The 17,413-nt window shown below is 51.0% G+C and overlaps 1 protein-coding gene across 6 annotated transcripts in view; it reads left to right on the forward strand.

The window, feature by feature from the left end:
• Positions 1 to 288: 288 nt before the first annotated feature.
• Positions 289 to 17,413, forward strand: part of MYT1 (myelin transcription factor 1) — a 63,639-nt gene continuing 46,514 nt past the window's right edge. The window contains exons 1-2 of one of the 6 annotated variants that reach the window (XM_072916981.1): positions 323 to 452; positions 4,853 to 5,306. Coding sequence is in view for 2 of the 6 variants with exons in the window: in XM_030288567.4 (XP_030144427.3) it covers positions 428 to 452 (25 nt within the window). In the remaining 4 variants the exon portion in view is untranslated. Of the gene's footprint in view, positions 453 to 3,864; positions 4,206 to 4,232; positions 4,699 to 4,852; positions 5,307 to 17,413 lie in introns of those variants that run through there. The other 5 variants (XM_072916982.1, XM_030288567.4, XM_030288565.4 and 2 more) reach the window with 5 other exon arrangements.

The following is a 17,413-nucleotide window of genomic DNA, read 5'->3' on the forward strand; positions in this document are numbered from 1 at the left end:
TTGGAATGAGATTATCTTTAATGTCCCTTCCAACCCAAACCATTCCATGGCTGGTTTCTCTGGGGATGCTTCGCCTGGGGTCATGTGTCTGCCCCACCACCCCCCTGCGCTGGGATGTGCCCATTGTCACTTCTGTCCCCTAATTACCGGCAGGAGGGATGCGCGGGAGGGAGGACGGGTCCCCATGCCCGGCTCCCCCCGCAGGAGCAGGGGCCGGGAGGGGGCTGCGCATCCCGGCCCGGGGGGGAGCGGATTGGCCGCCGAGTGCGCTGCGAGGATTTTGCGGCGCGGCCCCATTGGCCGCCGCCGCCCATAAGTTTTTGCTCCGGACGGGAACTTTTGCCAGGGATGATGGAGTAACCCCGGGCGGCTCCGCGCCCGCTCCCCCCGCCACCCCGGGCCAGGCAGCCACCGCCACCCGGCAAGGATGAAGCTCTGCGGGACTTTCCTCGGTTCGTAGCCCTTCGCCGGGGGGTGCGGTGGGAGTGTAGGGAGGATATTCCTTAGTGGGTCTCCCTCGTTTCTCCTCTGAAACTCTCGAGTTTCTCAATTCTGCCGAACTCACGCCTTGGCAAAGGGGCTCAGTGGCCGAGGGCTGGGGAATATAGACCCGCAAATTGATCCCTCCTTGTTTTATAGTATTTTCCCCCGTTAGGAGGTAGAAGGAGATTCCCGAGTGCATTTCGGGGCGCAGGACTCCCGTGTTCGCGTTTCCCGAGCGAGGTGCCGGGCTCACCCCCGCCCCTCCGCGCTGCGCTCCGGGCTCAGCTGCGAGGGGGCTTCAGGTGCGGGGGGTGCGCGGCCCCGGTGCTGCTGCTGCGAGGCACCGGCGGGGCTTTGTCCCCGCTGCCGCGGCTTTCACCTAATTACAAAGGGCGAGGAGCGTAGGGGAGGGGGACGAGGAGAAAATCCTGTTTTCTGCAGCTTCTGGTCGCAGTTCTGCTGGGCAAGGGGTTTGGTTTGGCTTTATAGGCTCTTTTTCCACCCCTCTTGCACGATGTTGTTAAATAAAAAGTTAGTTCGTGCCCGTTCAGCTGGGTGAGCATTTCAGCGCCTGCATTAACCGAGGTACAAAGGAGGAAGTTTTGGGATAATGCGAGGTGCCTTTTGCAAAAGATGGTGATTGCTCCAATTATTGTTCTTCAGGGAGAAAAGAGCTCTAGATTTGGCTTAGACAAAGGCATTGCCTCTTCGGGAAAGACCCGCCCAAATCGGAGCGAAGGGGTGCGCTGGAGAGCGAGCAAAGGGTTATTAAAAGTTTTTTTGTGCCTGTGCATGTTGTTCCATCTGCCAGGGGCCTGTAGTGGGCAGGTTTCTTCGCAACCCTTCAGCTGTTCCATATACAATATTAATGCTGGCCATTTCTATTCGGCATACAACAGCACTAATTGTAGTCTGAGGCATTAAGGCAGCCAGCCCATCTGCATAGAAGCTTTCAGAAAGAAGCAAGGAAAAAAAAAAATCTTTCACCCCCAGCTGGTAACCGGAGAAGTTGGTGCCAATTACAAATGCGTAAAGTTTGAGATCTAATTTTCTTCGAAACAGACTCAAAGAAGCCAATGGAACACAGTGCGGTGGGTTTATGTTTACACAAGCAAATGGAGTTTTATTTTAAATAATTTCGAACTTGAAGAGCTTGATCTGAAAACACGAGGAGGGAAAAAACTGCATGGAGAGCAGGGGAGGGGCGTGAAGGGAATCTGCTTTTTAAAATCCTCTCTGGGTTCAGCTCTGCAGGCACCCTGCAGGCAGGGACTCTTGGAGCCCCCGTCTTAAACCCCCTGAAGATGAAAATACATGAACATTTATTTCAGACCTCTTTGCTGCCCGGCTCCCTTTAGGGAAGCGGCGGCTCTTTGAGACCTGGAAACACCCGATAATTATCTCCTCCCTGAAAACAGCTGTGGAGTGACTCTGGAGAGGTTTAGGGAGTGTGTGTGGGAGAAACACTGTTTTAAAAAATGGCTAAAAATTACTTTAAAAGGTCGAAACTGCGCAGGAGGAGCAGGAGGAGCTGTCCGTGGTGCTGACCCGCCGCTGCCTGGAGCCCACGCGTGGCCTCGCGTTCTCCCGCGGGCTCCTCTAGTCTGGGGTGTGGGGCTTTTGACCTAAGTCAAAGATTTTCTGGGTGCAGGAAGGGATTTGGGGGCTGAGAGATGGGCATTCCTGCCACTGCTGAAGTTGATAGCAGTGGAAAAACTCCGGGAGAGGCGCCGATTCTTTGCAGCATTTTGGGAGGAGAGCAGAGGGAAGCCTGGCGAGTTTGGGAACAAAGAAAAGCCAAACACCCTCTGGCAGCCCAGAGCTCAGCCGGATGCTCTCAGAGCTGTCAGCTGCCTTAGGGCTCGTAGGTGCGTCGCGTGTTAATAAATGCAACAGCAGCAGTAATAAAATCCCTCTCTTAACGCTCCGAGAGGCACATGTGTGTGCTCATATCCATGCAGGCTGCGTGTGCTCCAATTTATGGGGCAGCACACGCAAGTAAACACACTTCCCTGCTGCCTCCCCGCCGAATCTATTGTGCTTTTGTTTCTCAAGTTTTAGCATTACGGCTCTAAATGAAACAGCGGTGGAGAGGAGCAGGCAGCATTGTGAGCGGAGGGGAGCCGAGTCCACCCAGTCCTCCCTTTGATTCTATCGCGGGTGCAGAACAATGGAGATGCAGTGTAGCACCAGGCCTGCTGCCTGCAGATAAGAGTTTAATAGAATTTCTGAATGCCAAAGGTTTAGGATGTAAAATATCCCTGTCTTCGTGGTGTGTCCAAAGGAGATAGAAAACAGCTCTTCAGGAGTACTCTCTGCTGAATATCTCCTTTATGCTAATGGTTTAGGAGCACACCAGGCTGGCAAGCCGTGGAAATGGGCATCCGAACAACCTCTAAAGCAGCCTCAACAGTTTAAAATTAGTATTTCTCCCACCTTCTCATCAATAAAATTCCTGAGATGGGAAATCAAATCCTTCCTTCCTGCCATGCGCCCCGCAATGGCCTGTGAGTGACACCGAGCTGCCGGCAGTACCCACCCAAGCCAAATTTGCCAGGTTTGGGGCAGTTTGGGAGGCTTTTCCCACTCCTGCCTGCAGCTGACCTGCCCAGGGTGGGGGTGAGCTGGAGAGGAGCCTGGGGCCCGCACGGTTCCGGAGCTGGAGCTTCCCACGGGAGAGTGCATCCTCAGCGGGATCCAGCTTTCCCTGCCAGGCTCTGCCTCAGCTCTCTGAGGACTCCTGGGGTTTCTGTCCATTTGTGAGCTCCCGCATCTTTTTGGAAATCTTCATTAAGATGACAGGAAAGTCTTAATTGTCTCGGTGAAGCTGAGGGTGGCACGAGAGTGCAGGGGAAAGCGCTGAGTAGAAAAGTGGCGCTCCCCCTCTGCTCCCCCCAGCCCGTGGGGCTGCAGCCTGGCTGTGTTTTCCCTCGCTGTTCCCGAAAAGTTGCGATCCGAGTGCTAATGCTCCCGTCTGGCAGCGGGCAGGGGTGGGCTGGGATGTGCTAATGCCCTTCCTGCCGCTCCGTGCCGGGGTCTCTCCCCAGAGCCTCCCTCCCTCCAGCTCGGCGAGGACTTTCTCCTCCCGGGGTGGTCGGATCGCCACGAAACAAGCATTTGCAAGGAGAGACTCTGGAAAGTATGACACTTTCTGGGCGGAAAATATGCATAATGCAAGTGCACTTCTATCACTTAAGACAAACGGTTTTAGTCACAGTTTTCTTTTAGGACTTTTCCTTATGTTGTTTTTCCCATCCCAACACCCATAATGTAAAATGTAAACCACCTTCCCGGCGGTGAGGAGTTGTCTGCTGGGAATACATTGTGTCTTTTTTTTTTTTTTCCCTTTTTTTTTTTTTAGTTTTTAATGGGAGGGGAAAAAAATTAAAATATTTATACACCTTTTAACCACCGGCTTTTGAATATGTATATCAGCTAATATGCAATACTTCCAGGTTCATAGAGGCGATAAATTTCCCAGTCTGTTCTTTATGGTGATAGGTCATCTTCCTAACCACCAATAAATATTGTAAAGTACTTTCGCTGGAGCTGTGCTAACCCAGGGCATCTGTCACTCGCTGCTTGCTGCTATTAGGAATTATTGGGCCGTACCACGCGCCGGGATGCGCGGGGGGGACGCGGAACGGCGCTCGCCGTCCTTTTGTGCCGCTGCTGTCAGAGGAGCCCCGAGCCTCGTGCATATTAATTATGAATCAGCTCGGGTAAAATCATTCACCTTCTGCTGGGTCTTGGGGAGGGGGGGAGAGCGAGCAGAGAGGGGCCGGCGGGGCTGGGAGAGCCCCAACTCTCGGTGCGCTCAAGGCAACCGCTCCATCTCTCTCGCTCGCTCTCTTTGATGCTATACTGTAAATTTATTTCACCTCAGAGAGTAAACAGATATATTGCAACCCCAAGGGTTCATGGGTAGTGTATTTACAAAGGGAAGGCGCAGCAAGCCCCCTCTGTGCCATTTCCATTAATGAGAGCGGTCATTAAGTAAATGAGACATTGCCTTTAGCAGGCTTAAGAGTTCACACACTAAGGAGTATCAGATATTTAATTGAAACCAACAACCCGTCTTACACGCGTGTTACTGGTGTAGGGAAGTGGGCTGCCCTCCAAGAACTCTCCCCCCACAACCTCCCCCATGCAAATTTCATGATTGGTTTCCGTGATGTCATTTTGTAAAGGGGCAGACAATAGCTGTGGGGAAAGGTAAGTCAATATTATGTTCTTTCGCTGACAAAGGCAGATAATGCTGGCTTTTTTTTTCTTTTTTTTTCTTTCTTTTTTTTTTTCCCTCTTCTTTTTTTTTTTTTTTTTTTTTTTTTCCCTCCTCCCTCCCCTCCCCTGCCTTGGATTGAGACAGAGGGGAAAGGCTTTCGGAGCACACAGTTGATGTAAACAGACGCAGGCGTTTCGCCTTTACAGCACGAAGGCTGGGTTGTTGTTTTGAAAATTGCACTGGAGAACCGAGGGGATTTTTATGATGATCATCATGCTCCTAGGTCCATCTTTGCTCGCTCGCTCTCTCGCCGGCTGCGAGACGCTAGTGGACATGTTATGCTTCTGACTGAAAAGAGGTTGAATAAGATGAGAAAGGAGGAGATTTATTAAAAAAAAAAAAAAAAAAAAAAAAGACACAACGTCGCATTCAACCGGGAAACTTTCTGAATATTTCTGGAAGAGGATGCTTGCCGGGTTTGTGAACCGCGAGATCGGTGGATGTTTATCCGGAGGGAGGTGTTAGCAGAAGACGCTCCCGGGCGCCGGGAGGAGTTTGCGCCGGCGGCGGCGGCCCCGCGGCCGCGGAGCTCTCGGAGGTGCTGACGGCCGGGCGGGACCGGGCTCCGTGGGTCCCTCACCATCCCCTTCTGCCAAAACTCAGCCCAAGTCCGCAGCCCCGCACTCCTGGGGCGCCGGGGAGCTCGCCCCTCGCCCGGGGACGCGGGTGCGGAGGGCTGGCGGCTGCTCCCTCCTGCCACCGCCAGACTTTTCTTTTTCTCTTTTTTTTTTATCCCCTTTCCCCCCCTCTTCTTTCCGATTATTGCCTACTTTAGAGCTCTCTATTTATAGCAGCGAGGCACAAGGGAAGTGTGCCATGTTTGTGGATTTCTCTCTATACGTTGACCACGGCAGAAATCTGCGTGTTCTTATTTTTAGCTTGCTCGGAAGAGGCTTTGCTTGGCTAATCTGTTTATCAATTTTAGCAAAGTTTGTCGTTGTGGTTGTTCCGTGGGTTATTTGGAGAGGGAGCGAGGGGCAGGGGACGGGTGCCTGAGGATGTGCTTGCGCTGCCATCGACCCCGGCCAGTTGGGCTGAGTTTGGGGTGCACTTTGCCGGCGGGTAGGACGGACCCTCCTCGGGGAGGCGGCCCCAAAGGGGGGTCGGCACCCCCGGAGGCTCTCCCACACAAAGGGGCAGGTCGTGGGGTCCAGCTCTCGGAGCAGGAGCCTCGGGGCATGCCAGGCTCTCCGGAGCTGGGCAGGGGAAGGGGACAGGTTGCCCAGTGCCCCCCGCGATGGGGCCGGGCAGCGGTGCGGGGGCAGCCGCTGCCCTCCCGCTATTGTTGAGCCCCCTCGCTTCGAGCTGAAAACAAGTGCGAAAAGCCCCGGCTAAACCCTCGCCATCGCCCTGCCGCTACTTTTAGTTATTCTTTTTTTTCTTTCTTTCCTTTTCGCTCTCTCTCGTTGGCTCATCTGTTGTTATTATCAGCCTTTTCCATATGGCCACTTTAATTAATGGCAGACAAAAGGGAGTTTGTGAGGAGGGGGGGAGGAGGAATCTAGGAATTAGAGTTTATAGTTGGTTTGTCTCTCTCTGATGCTGTCATAGAAACCAGAAGCAAAGATGCCGCCTTTCCACTTCTTTGTATGATCCTGTTTATTGTTCCCGAGCGGCGCAGATTGGAGCAGGCGCGTGTTGCAAAGCACAAACCAGCGCCGGCTGCTACCGCCGGGAAACCCGGGCACAACTTGTCCCCTTCGGCTCTTTCAAACCTGCCTGCCCTTCCCCCTTCTCTCCCCTCCTTCACCTGCTTCGGGAAGAACAAGGAAAACTTGGTTTTCCTTCTTTTTTTTTTCTTTTTTTTTTCTCTCTTTCTTTTCCCCCTTGTTTCCTTTTTTTTTTTTTCTTGTTCTTGTTTTCTTTTCCTTCCAAGTGGTGTTGTGGGTCTCTGGGATCCCCGCCGCACAAAGAGGAGGAAAACTCCGGGAAGTTGTGGTTTCCCCTTCCCCGAAAGCAGCCGGGCGCTGTCCCGAGTGCCGCTGGAGGCGGGGTCCGGAGCGGCGGGTCCGGCTCTGTCCCGGGTGCTGGTTCCGAGCGGTCCCGGCTCTCCCGGGCTGGGTGGCCGCGGTCGGGGTCTGCGATTTCCCGGGGGTCCCGTCCAGGAGCGGTCGGGACTGGCAGCGCCGCTTGTCCCCTGCTCGGTCCCAAGCGAGGAGCGGGCATCGTTTTCCCCCGCGGCAGCTCTCGGGGGGTCCGGGGGCACCTCGAGCTGTCGGAGAGACAGAAATTCGGCCCCCTCTCCTCCCCCGGGAGTCCTGGAGCTTGTCCCGGCTGGAGAGGTGGTGTCCCGCTGCGCGATGTTGCTTAAAGTCACCGCCAAGGGTGGCCTTGATGACTTTGGGACCGGGCTGCTCCCTCCACTTTTGGCAATCCTGGGCTGGAAGAGGGTGAGAACCCCCTTCCCTGAAGATCCCAAACCTCGCTCGTTCTCCGTCTGCCTGATCTCCTCGCTCCCTTTGCCCCCAGAAACATCCTCGCCCCCGAGACAGGGGGACACGAAGCAGGGGGACAGCAGCCCCGGGGTCGGGACAGCTGCCACCCCCCGGTTTTGGAGAGCCGGGTTACACCCGTGAATGGGAGAGAAGGGGGCACAGCGACCTTCTGGCCTGTGGCTGCCCAGCGGGGCCGGGACTGTCCCCAACAGCCCGGAGTGACAAACTGGGGGCTGGGGGTGCTCAGGGCAGGCGGAGCCCCCCCGGTTCTGCACCTCCCCCGGCCCGGCCCGCAGAGCCCCGGAGCCGGAGCAGTTCCCGGCAGTCGGATGATGATGATGATGATGGTGATGATGAGGGCAGGGCTGACTTTGCAAGACGTAGCTCGGCGTCAGAGCAGCTGCCATTTTAGCAGACGGTGCTTAACCCTCCCCTCCACCCCCCGGAAAGCTCGGCTTTGGGGTGCTGCCTCCAAAACTTGGGTTCTGGGTGGGACATGGTGCACTTCTTGGGCTTTGGGGGGAGCAGTGCACCCTAAGTCAGCAATACTCTCGGAAGAGGCTGAATGACACAGCTTTAGAGCTCAGGAAATAGAAACTCAGGAAATAGGAACTCTTTTTCCTTCCCGATGCGGTTTGGCATCAGAGCTTGAGGAGGACAGGTGAGGTTACACTCCTGAGCCCCCAAAATCAATCTGTGTGATGCAGAATGGTCTCTCCCTGCCTGCCTGGACAGAGGCCTCCTTTTGCAGCCTCGGGGGGTTGATTTTGCCAGGGATGCTGCCACATCCCCAGCTCAAGGCCGGGGGCACCGGGAGCCTCTGCCCCCCGAGAGCAGAACATGGTAGGGGAAGCGCAGGATTTACAGTAAAGGCTGGAGCCAGGGCTGGGCTGGGCTTCCCAGAAGACATGAAACGAGGCATGTGAAGGGGAGGGAGAGGCAGGGAAGCATCGCCTTACCACGGGCAAGTCAGATGTGGAACTTTAGTGGCAAAGCGGGGTACAGGACCCACTCTTTGCTTTGTGAGTTTGTAAATGGAAAGGTTTATTTTCCCAGCTGTAAACTTTATGGCTGAGTTGTTAGAGCCCTTTCCTTAATGACAAAGTGCATCTCCTCTTGTCACTTTATAGCTGCTCCCCTTTCTCATACAGGGGAGCTGAGCGTGGAGGATCCACACTTCAGACTTCCAGAGCTGGGATACTGTACCACTGTGCATTACTCTTCTTTCCCCAACAAAGCCCCTTTTGGGTTTTTTATTGTGCAGATGGTGTTTGCTCCCTGGCAGTGTGGACAAGGAGGGAGCCCGAGGTGTCCCACATTCCAGGTTTATTTGGCTTTACTGTCCTGCAGCAGCTATGAAAGGTTTATCATCCTGGGGTTTACTGCCACACAGCCTCTCAGTTCCCAGGTATTTCTGGAGCTTTGGCAGGGTGGAAGTTGCTGTCAAGAAACCTTTTCCACCTTTTTCTCTGCCTTTTCCTTCTTTTGCCTGTGTTTTACTAGTTTCTACAAAGTAATTCCACCATGCTGGTCTTTCTGTGTGTGTGGTGCAGAGTCCACTGGTGTCTCTGACACCCTTGAAGTGGGATAGTATGAAACTTCCCATCTTAAAATATTTATCACTTCTGAGGCTGTTTACCTTTGCAAAGTAGAAGTTTGATCCATAGCCCAGGCCTTAGAGAGGAGAATCATGGTGTGAATAGAGAAGTGACGAGATAAGTTTCTGGGGTGGAGAAAGGCTCCAAATACTTTGTTCCTACAATGAAATGAAATTATATGAGAGTTTCTTTTCTGGAATCTAGGAACCACGTCTTGAGTAATGGCAGAGAGCAGAGTTGGAACAACCCCTCTGCTCCCTTCAGAGCTGGGAAGGGAATCTGTCCCCTCCCACTCCCCACAAATATTTTCACCAAGGAGAAAAGGGCTTTGTGGGTTTATATTTGGAGTTTCCCCTCTTGGCAGGTTAATCTGTCAAAGGGGATTTCTGGAAGTGCAGCGTTTGCCCTTGCAGAGCTCAGGAGTTGCTTCTCTGGGAGCAGCTGGGAGGTGGCTTTGCCCTTTGGGATGGGGCTGACACACAGAAGGTGAAGAGCAGTTTCCAAGCATCTCCTCCCCGTGTGGGAGCAGCAGCACAGGAGGGCATCCCTTGGCTTCTCTGAGCTGCTTTCCCACAGTATCTTGCCTGGAAGGGAAGTTTTTTCTGCCTCGGGAATAGCTGAAGTTGGGCACTGAGGTGAGGACATCTCAGAGGTATAAACATGTATTAAACAATTATGTTTAAAGTCTGTAAACATTAAAAATCACCAGAGTGACCAGAGTGGAGCAGATCTTCAAAAACTTTAAACACTGGATTTTCTAAGGATTGTTTCATAGATGGTACAAATTGGAGTTTTAAGGAAAAATGGCAAATATGCATCCCAAAATTAGTAATTTTCTATTGTTGTGGTTATTCATCCCTGCAATGCTCCTGTGAGCCCGTGCTGTGGGTTTGCAGGATTGGGTGGGGAGGCAGAGAAGATTTCTGGGCTGGAGAGGTCCAGACAAAGACAGTGACCACTTTCTATGAAATGCTGGTCTCTTGAAGCAGGAGTTTGCCCTTTGAGAGGCTGTATTTTGGACAACTCTGGTTGCTTTTAAATACCATGCACCCCTCCATGCTACAGCAGCCATTCCTGTGTGACTCCCATGCCAGGTGTGTTTTGTAGCAGCAAGGAAATGAATTAGCTGGGAAAGCTTGCCCAGGGAAGGTTGGTCTGGTGTGAAAGGATGTCAGGAATGGGAAATAGGGAATTCCCAGGAAGAGTTTGGTTGAGGAAAAAGTGGCTGGGATCACCTTGTTCTGCCAGTTGGGCTGTTCCCAGCAAATGTCAGTCTTAGAGCAGAATACTGAAGTGCTGGGGTCTGCAATCCTCTGATTTTCTGTTTGGTTTGGTTTAGGAAAAAAAAAATTCACCTATATTAAAATACTTTTGATCTTTGTCTTTCATTGAACTTTTTGCTTCAGAGAGAATAGATTAATAAACACTTTCAAATGGAAAAACATAGTTTGGAAAGGTTCCCCTTTCATCTTTAACACAGAGCTTTAATGCTAACTGGAGTTTGAGTAGGCTGTTCCCCCATTCCTTTTCCCTCGCTTTTTTTTTTTTAATCTTAACAACAATAACTTTGCTTTTATTGTGATCATGCTGGCCTTTACTGGTCACTTTTTATTCTTTCCTTTTTTATTTTGAAGTCAGCACGTTGAAAGAAAAAATCGCAATGTTATTTTAATCAGACCAAATGAAAGAGCAAATCAGAGCGAGAATTTTAATCTGCCCCAAGCAAAACTGCCTTGTACATCTGTCATGTTGGGATTAGTGGAACTCTTTAAAGAAGCTGCAGACTTTTTAAACAAAGTATTAAACATTTGTGACCTGATTTCCATTCTTACAATATTCTCATTAATAAGAGAGCAGGCTGAAAAGACATCTGTTAGGTCCTATTTGTTTTAAGAATATTAAAAGCTAATAAGAATATTGGAGGGTGGGGGTGTGGGGGGGGGGATGTATAAGTGTAATATTGAGAGCCAAATCTCAGAGCTGCAGTTTTCCAAAGTGTTTTTTGGTCTAACTTGGTGCAAGATAGAGGGAAACACAAATCTTGGACCTCGAGTTGGATGCTCCATGTTGGTGTTTGTGATTGATTTAGGCTGATGGTGCTTGTGTGAGGCTTCCCTTTGGGCTGGGAGCTTTGCCTGGGGCTCCATCTCTGTTTAGGGAGTGGAGAAAGGGAAACTCTGCCTTTCCAAGGTAAAATTTAGGCTGAAATGGTGCAGAAGCAGAGATAAAGTCTTAAATTGTACACAAACAAAACGGGAATGCGTGTGTCACCTGCACTCCTCCGGTGCTGCTTTGTAGCCAGGAAGCTGAGTAGAGAGGGAGTGAAAATGTCCTTCATGGGCTTGCTGCTTGTTTCTCATTGAATGGGAAGGCATTTAATGTAAATGGCCTAGCTTGGACCCCTAAGGAAAAAATAAAGCCAGGCATGTGTTGGGTAAAGTACTCTCTGAAAGAAGCCTTCAGTATTAACGTGCATGTATGGTTTAAGAGAAGGTTGCTGTCGACTGCAATCTTTGCATCTTGTTTATGCTTGCTGGGTAAAATATTAACTAAAGCATCTGAACATAAAGTTCTGGTGTGAAAGAATATCAGCAGGGGAGAGCCATATGGTGCCAGGCTGCTAACAAAATACCAAACGCTGGAGATTCCTTTTTGCAGAAGCCTGAAAACTCTCGTTCCCATCCATAATACATGAGTTCACGCCTTTGATTACTCCAAACATTAGTCCAAGTAGTGCAGGAGTCTCTTTGGAGCTTACACAACTTAGGGCACGCTGCGCTCTTCCCCCCTATTCCTTTACATAAAAGAAATCGATGTCGAGCTGTTAAGATACAAATATCCAATATGCTGTAAGACAATATGTTTCTGAAAGTGCTGCGTAAGCTGCCTTCCCTCTAATTAAATATAAACTGCAGCAGAGACTCGGCTTTCTTCGTTCCTCTGCTTGAAATTGTTTGGCAAGCGTGTGGCTCTCCCTAGGACAGCATCTGCAAGCGAGGCTGGTGCCAGTTTTGGGGAAGCCTCCTGCTCCTTGTGGGTGCAATCAGAACCTCTCTGATCAGTGCTGGGGCTGTAATTGTCTCTCTGAGCAGCAGCTGCCAGGCAGGTTTATCTGAGCCCTCTCTGCAAGTCCAGGGTCGGGGGCACTCAGCAGCAAAGGGCTCAAACCCAGCATTAGGAGGATTCCTTTGGTGAATATTATTGTAAGGTACAAGAGATGGCTCAGGGGAGCTTTCATGCAGACAGTATTTAAAAAAATAGTTATTGCTGGCAAAATCTATAGGTGACAGTCTGAGGACTTTTGAAAATCTTCTCTCTTCTTTTAAACAATCCCTTGAAACCAACTATTTGACATTGATCAGCTTGTTCTTGTTACTGGGCTCCCTGAGTGTGGCTGGTTAAGGTTTGTGGTGAGCACCCCATTACCTGAACACCTGCAGAGTGCAGAGAAACTTCCCCAGCAGCTGCCTGTGGTTAACCCACGTTTCAGAGCTGGAGCCTTTCCCTGCTCCTGGTGTTTCTCCAGCCTGGGAGATGCAGGTCTGGGGTTGGAAGGCAGCGGCTCTCTGGCAGCCATGGGTCTGGGGCCAAAGCTTGCATTTGACTCACCTGTTTCAGCTCTTGGACATCCAAACCCTCTGGAAGCACATCAGGTTTAGCACCTAAATGCAGAATTAGGCTTTCCTTTTAGCACTGGCTCTTCCCATTGTGGCTGTGTGGGCAATGAAGGGTGATGGAATGGAATTCAGTCAGTGCCAAAATGCTGCTGGCTGAATATTTGGCAAAAGTTTTATGGCAGGGAAGGGTTAAATCTACAATACTGTGTCCCAAAGAAAGGCTGCTCTGGTGAGCAGCTGGGATAAGTGAAGGTGTCAGGTGGGCTTTGAGAGAAGCTGTCTGGTTTCAGCCTAAAACTGAATTCTAGTGGGGCTTGCAGCCTAAATTGAGCCTTCCTTAGGGACATGTGTCTAGTCCTTGCTCCCAAATACGTGTGTGGGAACGAGAGGAAAATAAATAAATTCACTTCCATGGCAAAGGAAAAAATATTTTTTATTTGTAGGAAATCAAAACCTTTGGGTGGGGAGATTCTGGGTGAAGTTAGCCCGACTTGAGTGGCTCTGCAGAGAGGGAAGGGTTCATTCCTCTAAAAGCTGTTGTGGCCATGAGCTTGTCTGGAGTCCCAGCTTCTCCTGCTTTTGCATATGTTTCTCTTCCATAATTCTGGAGCTTTACATCTAGCGAGCTTCTGGCAAGTGGAGTTAAAGGTTTGTTTGTTGCCCTCAATATTTTGATGTAATTAGTCAGCGAGCAACTCACTGCTTTTGCCCAGAGAAACGCGCTCTCCAAGAACACAAGTGACAGGAGAGGATTAATAGCCTTCTGGAGAGAGCTGCTCCATTTTTTATTTAATAAAAAAAGAAAAAAAAAGTGCCTGGGAGCAATGTCGTTGCTTTAAAAAAAAAAAGACATTTGAAATGGTTAACTCTGCCTGTGGAGTCTCAGCCGAGCACAGAGTTGTCAGCTCCTGTCCCACATTCCCTGGAAACTTTCAGCTCCCTCTCAAGGTGGAGCAGCTTTCCTGGCTCCCAGGGAGGAAGGTGGTGGTTCTGGCAGGTTGGCTGCTCACCCACCCACAAGGACACCCTGCCAGAGAGGGGGGGACTGGGAGAAAATGATTTGGAGAGGAGAGAAACTTCCAGCTTGTGGGATATGAGCTGGAGCTTGGCTGTGGAGCCTGGGGGTGACTGCACTGATGGGAATTTGGGCTTCCCCTGCTCCTGGCTCAGTTTTGGGACAAAAAAACTGCACTTGGGACAAATGCAGCACAGAGGGCTCAGCCTGTGAAAGAGGCTGGAAGTGGAGGTGAAAGCTGCTCCAAGAGCAGTGCCTGTGGACATCCAGCTGCTGCCTCACCCTCCTCCTTGTCCCTGCCTTGCATTCCCAAGCAAGTGAAGGCTGCAGGAAGGATGGAAAGGTAACACTCGCCTCTGCTTAATTTCAATTACACAGAGCCCGCAGGAGAGCTCAGAGCAGTGCCAGCAGGGCTATAAACTCAACATATTTGATGATTCTCCTTTTTCTCAGGCAAATGGTGCACAGCAGCCGCCCCATTCAGCAGCAATAATCCTGGGGGGCTGTGACACTCGTGCTGCAGTGGTGACTGCTGTTTAATGAGCTGACCCTTCAGAAGGCATTAATTGCCTCATTCCGTGGTGGGCAGCGTGGCACCCTGTGCCTGCCCCTGGTCTAGGGGCTGTGGTGAGGGAAGGGTTTGGTTTGAGTGTGCCAAGCCCAGGAGGGGGATGCTGGTGGGGGCTGAGAGCCAGCGGGCACTGAGCAGAGCTGCCTCGTGCCCCTGGGGAGTTGTTGCTGCACGATGATCTCACCTCCTTTTATGCCTTATTGCTTCTGTCTCCCTGACTCCATATGACACACGCTTACGTGTCAAGTTTTCACTTCTTATGTGGCAGCAGAGAGAAAAGGCTTAATATCGTAAAGACAAGCTGGCAGCTGGGAAGGAGCCCATTTAGTCATCTAACTTTGCGTCAGAGGCACTGCCAGACCTTCCCTGGCTGTTCCAGGCATCTTCTGCCTCCTCTGCCCGACCTGGTGTCACATGTGGTAGGCATCTCTGTCAGGAAAACACCTCCCCGAGCAAACAATGCTGTTGAACCCCAGTCCTGTGCTGGGGCAAGGCAGTTTGTGCTCCACAAACACATCTGTGTGCCCAGCTTGGGCCAAATTTGGGCAGAAGCATTGTGGGGTTTTGTTTAAGCTTCTGGGGGTTTGCAGTTGTTTTTTACCCAGAACCCACAGGGCTGAGGGTGAAGAGTCACAGCTCCAAAATAACTTGGGCTGTGACAATCAGAAGTATCTCAGGAGGTTTGGAGCCCAGAAGGAACGCAAGAACCTATGACAGCTAAATCTGTGGATGGCTAAAATGGTAACAGAAAGACCAGTTCATATTTTCCCTGTTTCTTCTACTCTTTGCCTAGACACCGGGGAAATTGTATTTGCTGCTCAGAAGCAGGTGCTGAGCCCTGTGCTGCCTCATCCCAGGAAGGTTGTCTGTAGTTGGCTTTTTACATTTGGCTTCCCCTCAGTGCTCAGCCTTGTACCCCGCTGTGCCAGCACTGTGCTCGGGCTCTCTCTTCTCTCAGCCCATGGTTTCCAAAGTGATGATGGAGTGGTTTGGCTGCAGTGTGTCAGACTCTCGAGCTGGATCAACGCCTCCAGCTCAGTCTGTCTGACATCCATCATGCTGGGAGTATTTCCCTGTGCAGGCTTGCAGCAGCTGTGGGGAAGGGGACTTTGGTTTCAGCAGTTGCTGATGTCTCCTTTCACTCCCCAGCTTGTTGGGGTTGGGCTTGTGTTACCAGTTTGGGGACAGCCCTGTCCCCATGCCCACAGCTGAGGAGATGCACAGGGGGCTGGTGCTGTGACTGCTGTCGTGGTGGAGGTGGAAGCTGCTTTCCACCAAAGGCGTCCCAACAGCTGGGAGAAAGAGAGGTGAATTAGGGGAGTCTTGGAGCTGAAATCCCCAGCTCTTATTTGCTCCTCCGAATCATCGTGGCTCCTTCCTCACTGGTCCCTTCTTCAACCATCCTGTTCATCTTCAGGCCCACAGTCCTAATGCTGCCCTGGAGCCCTGAGGCAGCACAAAGAGCACCCACAGCCCTGAAGGTCATCCCAGACCTCCTCAGGTGGGCAAGGACGTCCTTGCCCAACACCTGCACTGCCAGTGGCCACACTCCTTGTTCCTGTTCTCACCCTGGCTTACACAGCTTGTTTTGCCACTCCTGAGGGCTCCTGATCAGCAGCACCACGGGAAGGTTTTTACAAAACTCCTTACCTCACCCTGAGCCATCAGGTGGTTTCCTTCAGCAGCATCTGTCTTGAGGCTGCTTCCTTCCCACTGGTCTGAGACACGCTTGTCCAAAAGCCTCTCCAAGAATTTATCCACACTGAATTCTCCTGCTGGTGTTTCGACACTTTGGCTCCACAGAGGCTTTCAATTTGGCATGAAAAGTAATTATTGCCAGGGTGCAGTTTAGCTGTTGTGTTTTACAGTGCTGGTAAGGTTAAAAGAAATAATAATAATAATACAAGAAAGACTCAGCCAGAGTAACTGCCTGCAACATGCTATTTGCATTTTTAAGGAAATACTTCTTTGAGACAGCTTGGGTGAAAGGTCGGCATTTGCATATAAATGGAAAAGAAAGTGTGTGATGCTGGAAGTTACATCTATATTATTTTCTCAGCAGTGAGCTGCTGTTCTGGAGATTAAGGGACTCCGTTTGCATTTGGCTTTTGTTGAATAGAGAAGGTACCAGGAAAGGCAAATTAGAACAAAATAATGAGGGAAATGTGCAAGAAGAAAGAAGCAACATCCTGTTTCTGAGAGATGCTCTCGTGCATGCCTGACACCTTGCACGCCTGCTTGCACACGCGCTGGGCACGCGTGGGTGAGTGTGGCTGAGAAGGGCTCCCTTTGCATCTACAGAAGGATGGATGCTGGGGAAGGGTCCCTGCTGTGAATAAGGCTGGCAGAAAGGAGGATGATGGTGCTTATCATCTAGAAGTGATATGCTGAGTTTTGCTTGGTTTTGTTGTTTTTTTTTTTTTTTAATACTGTTATTTTCTATTTTCATCAGGCTCAGGAATTATCAGCCATCTCTATGAGGCTCCTTCAATTGCAGAAGGAACATTCACACTTTGTGGCTGGCAGGGCAAAGGCAGGAGGCAGAGGAATCCACAACTCAGGTCTTGCTATTGCCTTGAAGGGGTCCACACTGGCTGAGGGATTTTCCAGGCCCTGCTGCTGTCCTGGACCTTGGAAACACCAAAAGGATTCTCTGGTGGAGACCCCCAGTGCTTTGTTTCCCCTCTTGCTGCTGGCCTCGCTCGCCGCACTCCGAGCAGCTTTGTGCTCTGACAGCTCCCCCACGGAGCTGGGGGAAAATCGGATGTTGAACAATGTTCACTCTTTAATCTTTTTGATCAATACTTAAGAACACCGTGCAGACAGCAGCGGTGCTGTGGGCACGCGGCTTTTGTTCCTCTCTGAAGAGTACACAAGTGGTTCAAGGATGGAAAGTGAAAAACACCTCCTTTTATACCTTCTGCCGTGTCCTGCTGCTGTGTACTGCGCTGCTGCCACTTGGTAGGAAAGGGAAAAAGGCTCTAATAAAAAACTCTTATTAACTGGCTGTGAACACTGGAGCATGAATATTGCTGCTAATGAGGAGACACCACAGCCTCATTTGCTTCCCTTGCATTGTAGGTGCACAGGGCTTCAGCTCCTGCAGCCCTGGGTGATACAGAGAAACAGGAGGTGATGTTGGTCCTTCCCCAGAGCACAACTTGGTGTGCAGAGGTGCTGGGCAGGGGTGGAAAGAGGACCCCAGATAAACGGTGGCACAGCCATCACCAGGGTCTGGGGATGGCAGGTCCCATGGCAGGGTGATGTCTGTACCCTGCTCCTGGTGGATTTTGAGCTTGTTAATGACCCCCACCACTGAGGGTTTTGCTTCCTCTCCAAGGAGCAGTTTTCCATGCTTCTTCCCATTGCAATATGTTTTTTTGTGTTTGGGAAATTTGAATCTTTTTGT

Source organism: Taeniopygia guttata, chromosome 20 (assembly GCF_048771995.1).
Source record: "Taeniopygia guttata chromosome 20, bTaeGut7.mat, whole genome shotgun sequence".
In the NCBI taxonomy this organism is placed as follows: domain Eukaryota; kingdom Metazoa; phylum Chordata; class Aves; order Passeriformes; family Estrildidae; genus Taeniopygia; species Taeniopygia guttata.